Raw genomic sequence first — 12,869 nt, forward strand, 5'->3', positions numbered from 1 at the left:
GTTTCTCAGAACCTATTGCACTATGATGCTTCACCAGCAGAATTCTTTCTGGTCATTACTGCTGCACTCTGCTGCATCTCTTTCAGCCTTGGCACTGTGTTTTTGATGCTAACATAGCAGCAAAGTTCCACAGAAAGGTCAAAGTTTTCTCTCATATTGTTAACAAGCCTGACAGCTGGAAATCTGGCTCATCAAACTGTTTGCAACAAAACAGGCACCTCCTGACTGCATGAAAATCAACTACATTTTTATGATTTTGTGCTACTGCCTTAGATTTTCATGTTTCAGAACTTATGCCTGCATCACAAACCGCTGTCTCTCCAAGCAGCCCTTGTTTTTGCCTGAGATTCGGGTGCATGGATCATCAGATGGCTCTGCTGTGGAGGTTGACCCCTGCCCACCTATGCAGCTGCTGCTACTTATGCAGCTGTTGCTGCAGCCATAGCATATTTTCTTGTTCACAGTGACATCAGTCATGGATACTGAGCTTGCATCAGCCATACAGCTTTCAGGATTCTCAGCAGCGCCAATGCTGCACCCGCCTATGCCGTTGGATGGAGGTTCTCAGTTTCTTGGCAGATGTCTGGGGTTTTGCAAGATGCATGTTGGAATGTGGGTTGGAATGATCTGTCATCATGTCCCAGCCAACTCCATCAACAGCACCATGGCATAGATATCATTCCCATTGTCCACACCCATACTATGCAATGACAGTGTGCAATTAAGGGAGAAGGAATTTGATATTGCTGGTGTCTTCACTGACCACACAAAGCATGTCACATGCTGCTCGTATCTCGCAGTAGAAACATTAAACCAGTCATCATGAGTTGCTGCTATAGAAGGCTTGCCAGACACTCCCAGGTCGTGCTACAGACGCCACCAGAGGACACTGAATTTGCGTCACCTCACTGCCAACAGTTGTGACTGGTCCATGTGTGTTTTGAGCCCATACACTCAAAAGCTCCATTTCAGATTATCCTCACACTACCCCCAGTTCATACTGAGTTTACGGACGACAGTGTAGTGAGGTGTTATCTACCCAACATGATGCCAGTGAGGCTTTATGAAAATTACAGGACACTATTGCTGCTCTGACTGCTATGAGTATTGATAACCAGTAGTAATGGAACAGAAAGGGAAGTTGCAGAGAAGATATAAAAAGAAATGTACTGACTGATTCACTGACTCATCGGCACCATGCGCAAACTGTGAAGGATAGAAACTTGAAATTTGCAGAGGCTGTTGATCTCATGCTGTAGACATTGTTTAGGAAGGCATTTTTCAAAATTCCAGCCCTAAGGGGATTAAATAGAGGATAGAAGGCTTTTTGAAAAAATGTCACTATTAAACAATTTTGAAGCTAGAACTATGAAAATTGATATTTGGTTTCTAGGTCAGACATTAAAAAATATTTTTGGAAATTCAACCCCTGAGGGGATGAAATAGTGGGTGAAAGTTTTTTAAAAAATAAATCATTATTAAATAACTCCTAAAGAATTTTTAAAGCTACATCTATAAAAATTGGTGTTTGACTTCTCAACTAAAAATAAAAAAAAATATGTGTTTCAGTCATTTTGGAAATTCAGTCCCTAAGGGGGATGAAATAGGACATGAAAGTTTTTATGGAAATATTTCGTTAAATTAGAACATTTTTAAATCTAAATCTATGAAAACTGACATGTGACTTCTCAGTTAGAAATAGAGAAACATGTGTTTGGGATTAAAGTTTCCACGGAAGTATGAACAAGAGAATTCAAAAGGTGGAATTAACAAAAACCTTTGCTCCAGCTAACTGAATCACTTTCTGCTCAAAAGTACAGTTTAGAAGGTGTGGCAATCTGTGAACTGAATCAAAGAAAGGTATTTAACAGTCACCGTGACAAAGCAGCTTTCTTAGACTTGCATAAAAAAAGAATCGGCTCTTTAATATATTAATTTTTCAGTATGCCTAATATATGCCTATAAAATTATTTTTGTTGTAATTACTACACAAACATGAGTGAAGCAGCAGGTACTGAGCTGTTTAATCATTCTATAGTGTATTATGTGTTCCAGAGTGTTCATTCACTTTGTTACTCCGACAGGACAATACCCATTTTTTGCAAAACAAAATTTTTTTGTATTATTGCTGTTGGAGAGTCCCTATTCTGTAATTCTATATAGAATTAAATATTCTATATAGAATTAAATATGGTTCAAAAAGAATACTGACTATTTCACATGGAAATTGTTTACTGCACAATGTGCAAGCTGTTACATAATAAACATTACAATGCATAATGTACAGTAGACATTATCCTTATGTTGTGTCCATTGGAGCTTATTCTCTAACATAATATACAAAACTCTTAAAAGGCTACCTTTTAGTATTGTATCATGTTTAAATATATCCATGTGATCTGTCTTTACTGGTGAGTGCGATGAACATAATCTTTTTTTAGATTCATAACTGAGACATTCTTTATGAGCCATCACTTGGTGTTATTTATTGAAATAAAGATGCTTCCTTCAATCATTTCCTGATCTCTTTCTACATTTACTGACAACTTGTCATCAGCAAACAATACTTCATTGTTAATTCTCACTACCTTTCATATTGTTGAAAAATGGGTTTAATAATAATGAAACATGTACAGAGCCCTAAATAATACTATTTGTAATTCCCATAATTTTGGATATGCATGTATGACCTGCAAAACAATAATAACACTAACCTCAGATGTTTCACATGTGTTGTAGTACTACAGCAGAGTCCCATTAATCCGAACTAATTGGGACCGGATCTTGTTCGGATTACCGATTTGTTCGGATTAGCCGGAATTATGGTGACGAGTTTCTAGAATGAAGTATACCAAGCAGATAAGTAGGTACACCATGGTAACAAATGGGAACAAGTGTGGGAATGATGGCTCACTCTCACTCCCTGCCCTTGTTGTTGTGCATTGTTGAGACCTTTGTAGTGCCTGAGGTCAGTGCACTGGCAGTTGGCTCACAAAGTGCTTGGTTATGTTAGTTATCTATCACTGGCATGAGTAACAGTTGTATTGTATTCGTTCAGGTGTAGTGGTGTACATATTTTCATCATGAGTAAACAGAAACATACAACGTTAACTCTCAAAGAAAAACTGAATGCTTTGAAGCGGATAGGCAATGGTGAGAATGTATCTAAACCGGCAACTGAACTAGGTGTTGGTAAAGCAACCATTTGTGATCGGAAGAAGAACTGAGTAAAGCTTGAACAGGCCTGTACAATGTCTTAGGGAAAAACACTTGAAATTCGGCAGACTTTGAAACAGTCCCAGTACGAGAAAGTGGATGAAGCTCTTGGTTGACACAGGAAAGAGGAAGGGGAACTCCTTTGAGTGGAGCACTGGTTCAGTCTTTTAGTGCGAGTACAGGTTGGTTGGACAGATTCAAAAAATGTCATGGAATCCGTCGGCTAACAATTACTGGAGAGAAGCTTTCTTCTGACCATGATGCAGCAAAGGAATACTTGGGTGAGTTTGCAAAAATGATAAGAGAGGGAAAGTATTCTCCCCAACAAATTTATAACACTGACAAGATTGGCCTTAATTTTAGGGCATTACCAACAAAAAGCCTTGCATCAAAAGCAGAAGACCATGTTCCTGATTTTAAAAAGTGCAAAGATCATGTGACTTTATTAGCACGCAGCAAAGCTGCTGGTAATCACAAGCTGCCTTTAATGCTGATCGGCAAATCTGCTAGGCCCAGACTTTTTGAAAACTGCACAAAGTCCCTGTCCGTATATTATCGCAACCAGAAAAAAGCATGGATGGATGGTAAGCTGTTCAGAGAATAGTTTCATGGCCAGTTTGCTCCCTCTGTTCAATGGTTTTCTAAGGAAAATCATTTGTCTCCCCGTGCAATCCTTTTGATTGATAATGTGCCATTTAACCCCAGCACTGAGGTATTATGTGATGGAGAAATTGTGGCAAAATTTTTGTCGCTGAATGTTACACCACTTTTACAGCCGATGGGCTAGGGCACACTGCAAACATTAAAACTGATTTACAGAAACAATTTTTGAGAATGGTGATCCAAGATGATAGCATTCCTTTAGTGGAAAAAATGAAAAAGTCCAGTGTGAAGGATGTTATTTATTGGGCTGCTGAGGCACGGCAGAATATTCAGAAAATACTCTGAGAAAATCATGGTGAAAACTGTGGACATTTCTTAAATTTCAGAACAACTTAGTTGAAAATGCAGAGGAAAATCTATTACAAATGATAGACAGTCCTTGGATGTGAAGAAGCTAGTGAAGGATGACAGCTAGAGTGGATGACAGTGATGGGGCATGTGTGGAGAACATCACTGATGCTGATTTAGTTGCTGCTGTCACTCAAGACCAGGAAGAAGTGGACTGCTGTGATGGTATTGACAATGAGCCTGAAAGCGACAAGGGAGAGCTGGTGCCACACAGTTATGCAGCAGAACCCCTTGACCTTGTGTTACATTATTTGGAGCAACAGCCCACTGCTACACCTGCTGATTTGATGTTTATGAGATGATGGCGGAACTATGCATCATATAACATCTTCATTACACCAAAAAAACAATGACTGAGGTTTTGTCATCTAAAAAATTAGGGATAAAATGTCCGCTGTATTTTAGTAAGTTTGACAGCTTTTCCTTCATTGTTATGCATTGTTTAACCCTAATGTTTTCTTGCCAGTTTTTCTAATAAATGTTTACTGTACTGTGTAAACTAAAATAGTGTGTATGTACAGCAGTTTATCACACAGTTTTCCATACTTAGACTAACATTTTTCATGTTCGGATTAACCGAACATTCGGCTTACCAGGTTTGGATTAATGGGACTCTGCTGTATATGCAAAATGCTGCTCAAGTAATGAGTCAAATATTGATAGGATTTCAAAGTAGTGCAGAAATTGAGAATTTCCTTTAAATGTTCAGGAATGACGGCTGTGCATTTCACGAAATTAAAAATATAGTACCCTACGACCACAATATCAATGAGGTACAATTGGAATCAGTCAATGAATACCAATACTTGGATGTAAGAATTTTTGGGTATATAATGTGCTCACACAAGTTTAATCATAGGTAAAGCAGGTAGCAGACTTCGATCATTGAAAGGACATTGGGAAAATGCAGTCAGTCTATAAAGAAGATCGTTTACAAAGCTCTTGTGCACCTTGTATCACTGAAAATGTGAAAAGAAGGGCAGCAGAAATAGTCATAGGTTTGTTTGATTCTCAAAGAGTGTGAATGGGAAACCTGAACTAGCAGAAGCTAGAGATTTACATCAGCTATCCAGTGAAAGCTTGCATAGAAAGATTCAAGAACCAGCACTAATATAAATCTAGGAATATAAACAGCACCCTACCTTTCATTCCCAAAGGGACCATGAAGGCAGTATTAGACTAATTACAGTGTGCACAAAGGCATTTAAGCAGTCATTTTTTGCACTCACCATTCATGAATGCAACAAGAAGAAACCCTAATATGTGTATAATTGGAAGCAATATTGGCCATGTGCTTCACAGTGGTCAACAGAGTATAGATTTAGATGCTGAATGTACATCAAAGTAATTTACCAGGCTAGGTAAGCAACAGAAGTTTTGATCTCTGTGGAAGGAAAGAGGGAATGTATGATTTTTAACTTGAAAGAAAATAGCAGAAAGAACTAAAATCAGGAAGCATAAAAGATGAGAGCAGAATGCTGAGAGAATTGAGAGGGAACATTAAAGGGAAGCAGGTAGTCACAATAGAGTGCCAGGACATTGTTGACAGTATTTCAGATTATGAGGCTGATAACAACACCAAAAGTTGTTAAAACAACTGCTTATACTTTTACTTTCTTGTCTGACAGCCTGTTACATACTCCAACGCTTTTTTTTGTTTTTTATGAATAGTTTAAAATTGTTTTATAATGCACAAAATTTTCTAAATCAAGATCCAGTTTCCTACATAATATTTTCAGTGGAGTCTGGAGTGGCACAATGCGATTACTGAGGCAATCAAAGTGCTATGTGTTTACTGAGATGTAGCAGTAGTAGGTGAAACAGCCCTTACCAGTTTTGCATATCTCTCCTTTGTTGTGTTGTCCCACACTTGGCCATTAGCTAGGTGATACGGAGTGTATTGAGTGAACAGCAGACAAACATGGCTGCCTTTTGGACATAAGGAGTCATCAAGAACTGATGGTATCACCATTTCTATCAAGGGCCTGCAAACAATTTGTAATTATTGAAATTAGTCCATTTAAGAGAATCAGATTTACAGGTACTTCATTAAATATTCTAAAGTTGACAAAATTTTGAAAACTTCGCATAGTTAAGACAAAGAAAGAAACACAGTAGAAACTACCCAACTTTTCAAAACTTCTATTAGATCATAATATGACACTTAGCTTCTGGACTATTAAATTACATTTTGTTATCTGCATCACATAATTTATATGCTTGTGACACAGAAGCACTTTGAAAGTGAAGGAAAGTGCAAAAGAAAGACAAATTGCACTCTAGGAATGAAAATACCAAATGAAACAGTGTTTTTTCAGAGTCTAAGCTTCTATAACGATTTGGAAATGGCACTGACATGATTAGAAGTATACAACACTGAACAGTGCAAGATCTTTTCCACTGAATTACCAGATCCAACACTTCATGAATAGCAACTGAGAAGAATTGAAATATATGAAAAGGGGAAATGACAGTAGTCAAATATCCTGAGCACTGAGTGGTTCTAGCTGCTTCAGTCCAGAACCGCACTGCTGCTAAGGTCGCAGGTTTGAATCCTACCTTGGGCATGAATGTGTGTGATGTCCTTAGGTTAGTTAGGTTTAAGTAGCTCTAAGTCTAGGGGACTGATGACCTCAGATGTTAAGTCCCATAGTGCTTAGAGCCAATTTTTGTTCCAAGCAGCCTTTTTTTTTTTTTTTTTTTTTTCCCCGAGAATCAGAGGCATTTTCTTTCCTCTTGCACCACTTGGTATATAGTGTTGTTAATTTCCTATTGAACTCTCAGATTAACTGAGTCTATTATGTGAAATCTGTTAGCTATGTTCTTTTTATTCTCATGATTTAGTGTATACTATGGTTATATAAAAATAAGTTCTTTGCACCAACCAGTTATGGCTGGCTATGCATTGTGACAGGAAACAGGCATATGAAAGATATTCAGGATGTAATCCTTATAAGTGTCAGTTGATGCTTCCCAGTTACACATAGTATTTTTGCATCTGAAGATGTGTGCACCGAACTTATTCCTGCCCAACTATGATCATGGGCTTCAAACAGGCACAAAGTAGGGCTGACTAGAATCCATAATCAGCTCTATTTGTTGTATGGACCAGATATTATAAGAAAGCTAGTGCCTTGTTGGTCCAGACATTCTTATGAAAACTTCAAAATGTTCATAACTGGGAGTGCAGTGAGTTGGCATCCCTTCTCAATGACAACCTTGTGGAGCAATCGTGACAGTGCACTATGGAGAACTATTACTTTCTGAATACAGAACTGAGCAGGCATCTCAATCCATGTTACACAATATTGACATAAAGCACTTTTATTATGAAAATAATGTACCCCATGGATGTTATAAAATCTGATGCATGGAAGGAACATTGACCTTTCCACAGTAATATCACGATGACAACAGCATAGTTCATTACAGAATTCTGTTATACTGGCTGTTTATAACTCAAATGAAGTTCCTCACAGAGGTCCAGCGTGGGCTGAAATTGTTGTATGCCATTGAAACTTGGTAGATATTATAACTTGTTAATGTAAAACTAATTCACACTGGTAAAAAAATTAGCTCCAGTTTTGGCCACCAGGTGCAAATCTGGGACTGTGGATGCAAGAAAGACATATAGAAATGTTTCCATATATAATGGATTAGAAAAGGGACATGCAAAGAAAGGGTCAAACAAGTAAGAAAGGCATGATGTTGATCTTTTTGTTGAAATAAGACAGTATTGGTTGGTAGTTGTTTTATCCATTTATTGGCAATTATATGTTTTGCCCTTGTGGTGCATCTTCAGATTAACATAAGAAGTAACGTGGTGAGCCAACATCCATCCTTTAATGCAAACATATGGCTTTAAGGTAAAAATTATTAATAAACATCATCCTGTCATCATTAGGCCAGTAAAAGTATAAGGGAATAATATGGAACCAACTGTTCTGCTGTACACAGCATGGAGCATTGTGTACATTTGTTCATAGATTGTGTAGTTGATTGCATTGACATTGGTGTTTTTTTGCTGCAAAAATAGCATGTTCACAAAGCCATTGATGATTTTTGTAATTGCAAGAAATTTGTGGGAAAACTCTCTGAATTAATTGTGTGATGGATGGAGCAATGACACAAAAGTTCAATGGAAAAGATAGATATTTTTTCGTCTCTGGATCAACTGGTATTTTTCCATTACCAATGTCCAGTAGCCATTTTGAAAATATAGTTGATGTGTTGTGCAGCAAATTTATGCACATATTAGTCTTTAATATGTGTCCCTGCATGTCTCCAAAGATCCAGTGCTTTGAGGCAAGTGCTGAATTAACCAGCTGATGTTAATTTTGATGGGTTGAGTCTGCTGGAAGTTGCCTGCAAATAAAAAGACAGCTCCACCACTTGAGTTTGCTTTAGCTCATAGATCTCGAAGAGTCTAACCAAGCACTTTAAGCAATTTATTACGTGCCATGGTGATGGGGCTTAATTTCTGCTGGAATGCTCTGGAATGGCAGTTCAGCACCTCCAAGAGAATATTTTTTGAACTCATTGATACACACCTATTACATCACAAGGTAACCATACTTTCCTGCTGCATCAGCACCAATGAAGAGAGAGAGAGAGAGAGAGAGAGAGAGAGAGAGAGAGAGAGAGAGAGAGAGTGTGTGTGTGTGTAGTACACACTGAGCTGCATTCGGAAGTTGTCATCGCTTTGTATTGCCTTTTGTTTCTGACTGTGTCAGCCACCTCAGTGATCAGTGTAGTGACATATGTTATGAATGTCAATGAGAAATAATTAATACTCAAGACATATTCAACAACCGTCTACATTGCAACTCAAACTTTTTGAACTTTTCAACTGGCAGCAGTTGAAAACATGACTCGGTAGTTACAAAGATTACAGACTTGTGCATATGTATCAAGCAGAACTAGAGAGCAAAGTGACATGGCTATTGGGACAGATGGTAGCACCTGTCATTTATATTAAATCTTATTGTTTTGTTCTTTGACCAAAACATGAATTTCGGAACAGTATTATGTAAAAAATGATTTCTCATTGTAAGTTTTACCACAAATTAAAAAAAAAAAAAATGAAATTTGTGATTTTTATGGGTGGATGGTGAGGGGGAGGGAGAGTGGTTGTATGATTGAAGAAGTGTGTTTTGCCACCTAAAATTTTAGAAACTGAACACTGCAGGGTGCATTAATCCCAGGAAACAATTAATTTGCAAATTTGCAGCACTTTTGCCATCTTTGGAAATGTTATGTTTGAGCTTTGGAAAATTGTATATCCAGTGCCAATTTGGGCACTACCCAATCATGTAGATGCAATACATGATGATGCAAGGGCCAAAGCAATCACATTTTGAGAGCAAATTTAAGCTAGTAGCAATCTGATAAGGAACATTTTCCTTTATTGCAGATGATTGCTGACAGAGGGGTCCTTCAATGTAATTTTCCATTGTTTGTCATTATTCAGCAAATTAAAGTTTTGGCAAGCTTCTCTGTACGTCTGGCATTTTAGGTAATTGATCATTCCCAAATTTGCATATGAAGTTGGACCTTGGATATTAATCAGCAGCATCCTCAAATAGGGGAATCTGGCATTATTTGGATGTACTATTTAAATAGGACCCAATGTGTCACAAGAATACAGATTTTGGCAGCCTTTAATCCTTATGCCTTGTTTAAGTCATCAGAAGTTTTTCAGTGTCACATTCCATGTTTAGTACAATAACATTTTAGAAAATAGATCTTCACACCGTGCAAAAAAATGCAGTCAGTGTTGTGTACACTGGCGCAGCAACAACATGTCTTGTGTTTTCTTCTGTGAAACAGACTCTTTGTCCAGTTTCAAGATGAGCACTAAGATGAACAATATTGGGATACTGGCAGTGAATCAGGAAACTCAGTATGCCTCACACAGACTCATTACTGCTGGTACATCAAGCTGTCAGAAAGTGAACAACTTTGTCCGTGCACACATCAGGGTTATCAACATGAATGCTGCCATACCACTGTCTTTTTTTGACATATTCATGTATGTACTTTATTGATTTGATGGAATTTCAATGTTTCACATTGATATGCACTTTAAATGTTTTTGATAACGAAGGTAAATGTGGCACAATAAATCCATCATCAATTTAAGATCAGAATTTCTCATTCTGAGTAGCTGTGCAACCTCCATGAGCTGATATGCAGTGTCTGTATTGAGGACAGCCATCATCAATAGTGTGAGTTTCATGAATTAATTCTCTGGGATACTTTCTTGATCATTTTTTTTTTGTCTGCGATACATGGTGATTGTGGCTTCATAGCACTGTATGGACCATGCATCATATTTTTGGTAAAAATATCAAACAGCAATCAATCTTCATCAGGATTTGATATTTCTGCACAAATTACATCATCAGTTTGAATTTACTGTATTTTTGTCTTGAACCATATGAGAATGTATGTATGAGGAAGGCCTCAGAGTTTTGCATCCAATGGAATACACTAGCACAACCTACAACACCAAATTTAAATAATTTCCTAGCAGCAAAATACACAATGCAGACTGCATGTGTTACTCTACGCTGGGGCCACATGTGAAGTGATGTTGTACCGGCCAACAGAACAGGACAGCTATGTCTTCCATTGTTAAGGGAAGCTATAATACACCAGCTTTTAGTCTCAACAATTTCAACCCTACTCTGTAACAGACGTTGTACTATTCTAAATCTGGAAATGACTATGAACCTGCAGAAAAGAACATTTAAGAAAATGTGTACTGCACATATTAAAATATTTGTACAAGAGAAACAACAATAATTACATAAATATTTTGCTAAGCTCTCTGTCTCGCCCCCTCCATACCCATCCCCCCACTGCCCCCTCCTCACTCCTCTCTCTCTCTCTCTCTCTCTCTCCATCCTTTGTTGCTGGGAGACAGAACAGCTGACCAGTACTTACCTCCAGGAGTTGAAATAGACACAAATAAAATAGAAGCAGCTATCCTAGTATTCAAAATTTTTGGTTTCCTTTTGAGGAATAAAGAGTCAGGTTATGGGAGGTTCGAAAAGAGGGGTATATCACACAGGATACATTTACTGATCTAACAAGAATGCTGACTTTTTTGGAAAATTTCACTGATGAAATCTTGGGTTATCAGCCATGTGGCACAGTTGTTTTGAGTCAATATATCAAGTCATCTGAAGATGATGAGTAGGAAACTCTCAGAGCTCCTCATTTGAAAACTCAAAAAGATTTCATGAATTTGTTAATCATTTCATTAGGGTACAGGACATGTTATAACGTCAAGTTTAATAAATATATTTCAGAACGACACAACACATATAAGTCACAGAGTAAGTTGACAAGCAAGACATGTGTACACGTTAGCATTCGAATGAGCACTGAGTCCCAGTATAGCGGCCACTGCTCGGCTGGCCGCTTAGGTGGTGCAGCTGCTGCATGGCTGGCAGACAGCGCCGCACGTAGAGGACATGCATAATTGTGCGGCGGCGCTTTGAATGATCGGCGAGTCACAACAACATATTTTATACGTTGGGCAATTTATGTTATTCACAACATGCAGCATTGCCTTATTGACTTTATGCAACTTCATTTACACCCCTAAAGTAGACTACTGTAAGATTTCATTTTTTACTATCCAAAAACAAGCAATTTAAACTATGTACGCTATTATTTAGTGTCCTTTCTTTAACTTTTTTATCAGATTTTTTCAGATCTGTAACAATGTTTTATTCAATAACTTTTCTGTTTTCTAGTTATAATCACTGTCAAATATGAATACAGCCATATTTTCCTTTTAGGCACTGATAACTAGGATATTTTGATCTTTTAACTTCTTCATATTTGCCTGTTACAGATTCCTAATTCCAGTTCATTCTTTCTGTGATAAAACATGTTGTAGATTTACTGCACATTATGAAGATGAAGGAAGTTGATAAATTACTGTTGACAGAATGAGTCAGGTTGCTACTCAGTTGAAGAGTTCATGAAACATGAACTCATAATTTAAAAAGGAAGTAGTTCATCATTAGTTGTTGAATAAGCATTGCTGTTTATTCACAGTGAACATATTAAAGCTACTTTTAGCTCAATGACTGCAGGTTAATATTTGTGAGCATATTGCAAGAGTTTTCTCCTTCTTGAAGTGATCTTCTTGCTGATTTCAGAGGAACCCCACCTTCCACCAGACTTTTCCTGTGAAATAACTAATATTATGTAGTAACAGGCGCTGGTAGATTTAAAAACAGGGTTTATTATCCCAATTACAAATCACTTTAACTTTCAATCAACAATAAGTTCGTATGACCAGATAATAACATGAAATGACTCTCCTTACAGTTCCAAGTCAGATTTTATTCCATGTTGTACATAGATCTCCTTTGTTACCGAGTCCCAAGATCCAAGAACTGTACCATGGATGGAGTTCCATGTCCCACTGCACTGCTCTGCAGACTCTGAGCCTCTGTCTGCTCTGATGTCACAAGCAGCTGTTGGGTACTCCAGGAAAAAAGTCTCCAACATAAATCATCACCACACCAATCTGAACAGAACCTAATTTTCTTTTACCTACAGCTATTATTACTTACACCTAGTTTTTCACGAGTCAACTCTCAGCTTTATATATATCATGT

General features: G+C 37.6%; 1 protein-coding gene across 1 annotated transcript in view; it reads right to left on the reverse strand.

Moving 5' to 3' along the window:
- LOC126252970 (pyridine nucleotide-disulfide oxidoreductase domain-containing protein 2-like) overlaps positions 1 to 12,869 on the reverse strand; it is a 169,989-nt gene that overhangs the window by 30,603 nt on the left and 126,517 nt on the right. The window contains exon 9 of the mRNA XM_049953991.1: positions 6,059 to 6,212. Coding sequence (XP_049809948.1) covers positions 6,059 to 6,212 — 154 coding nt within the window. The remainder of the gene's footprint in view (positions 1 to 6,058; positions 6,213 to 12,869) is intronic.

Source organism: Schistocerca nitens, chromosome 4, assembly GCF_023898315.1.
Source record: "Schistocerca nitens isolate TAMUIC-IGC-003100 chromosome 4, iqSchNite1.1, whole genome shotgun sequence".
Taxonomy (NCBI): domain Eukaryota; kingdom Metazoa; phylum Arthropoda; class Insecta; order Orthoptera; family Acrididae; genus Schistocerca; species Schistocerca nitens.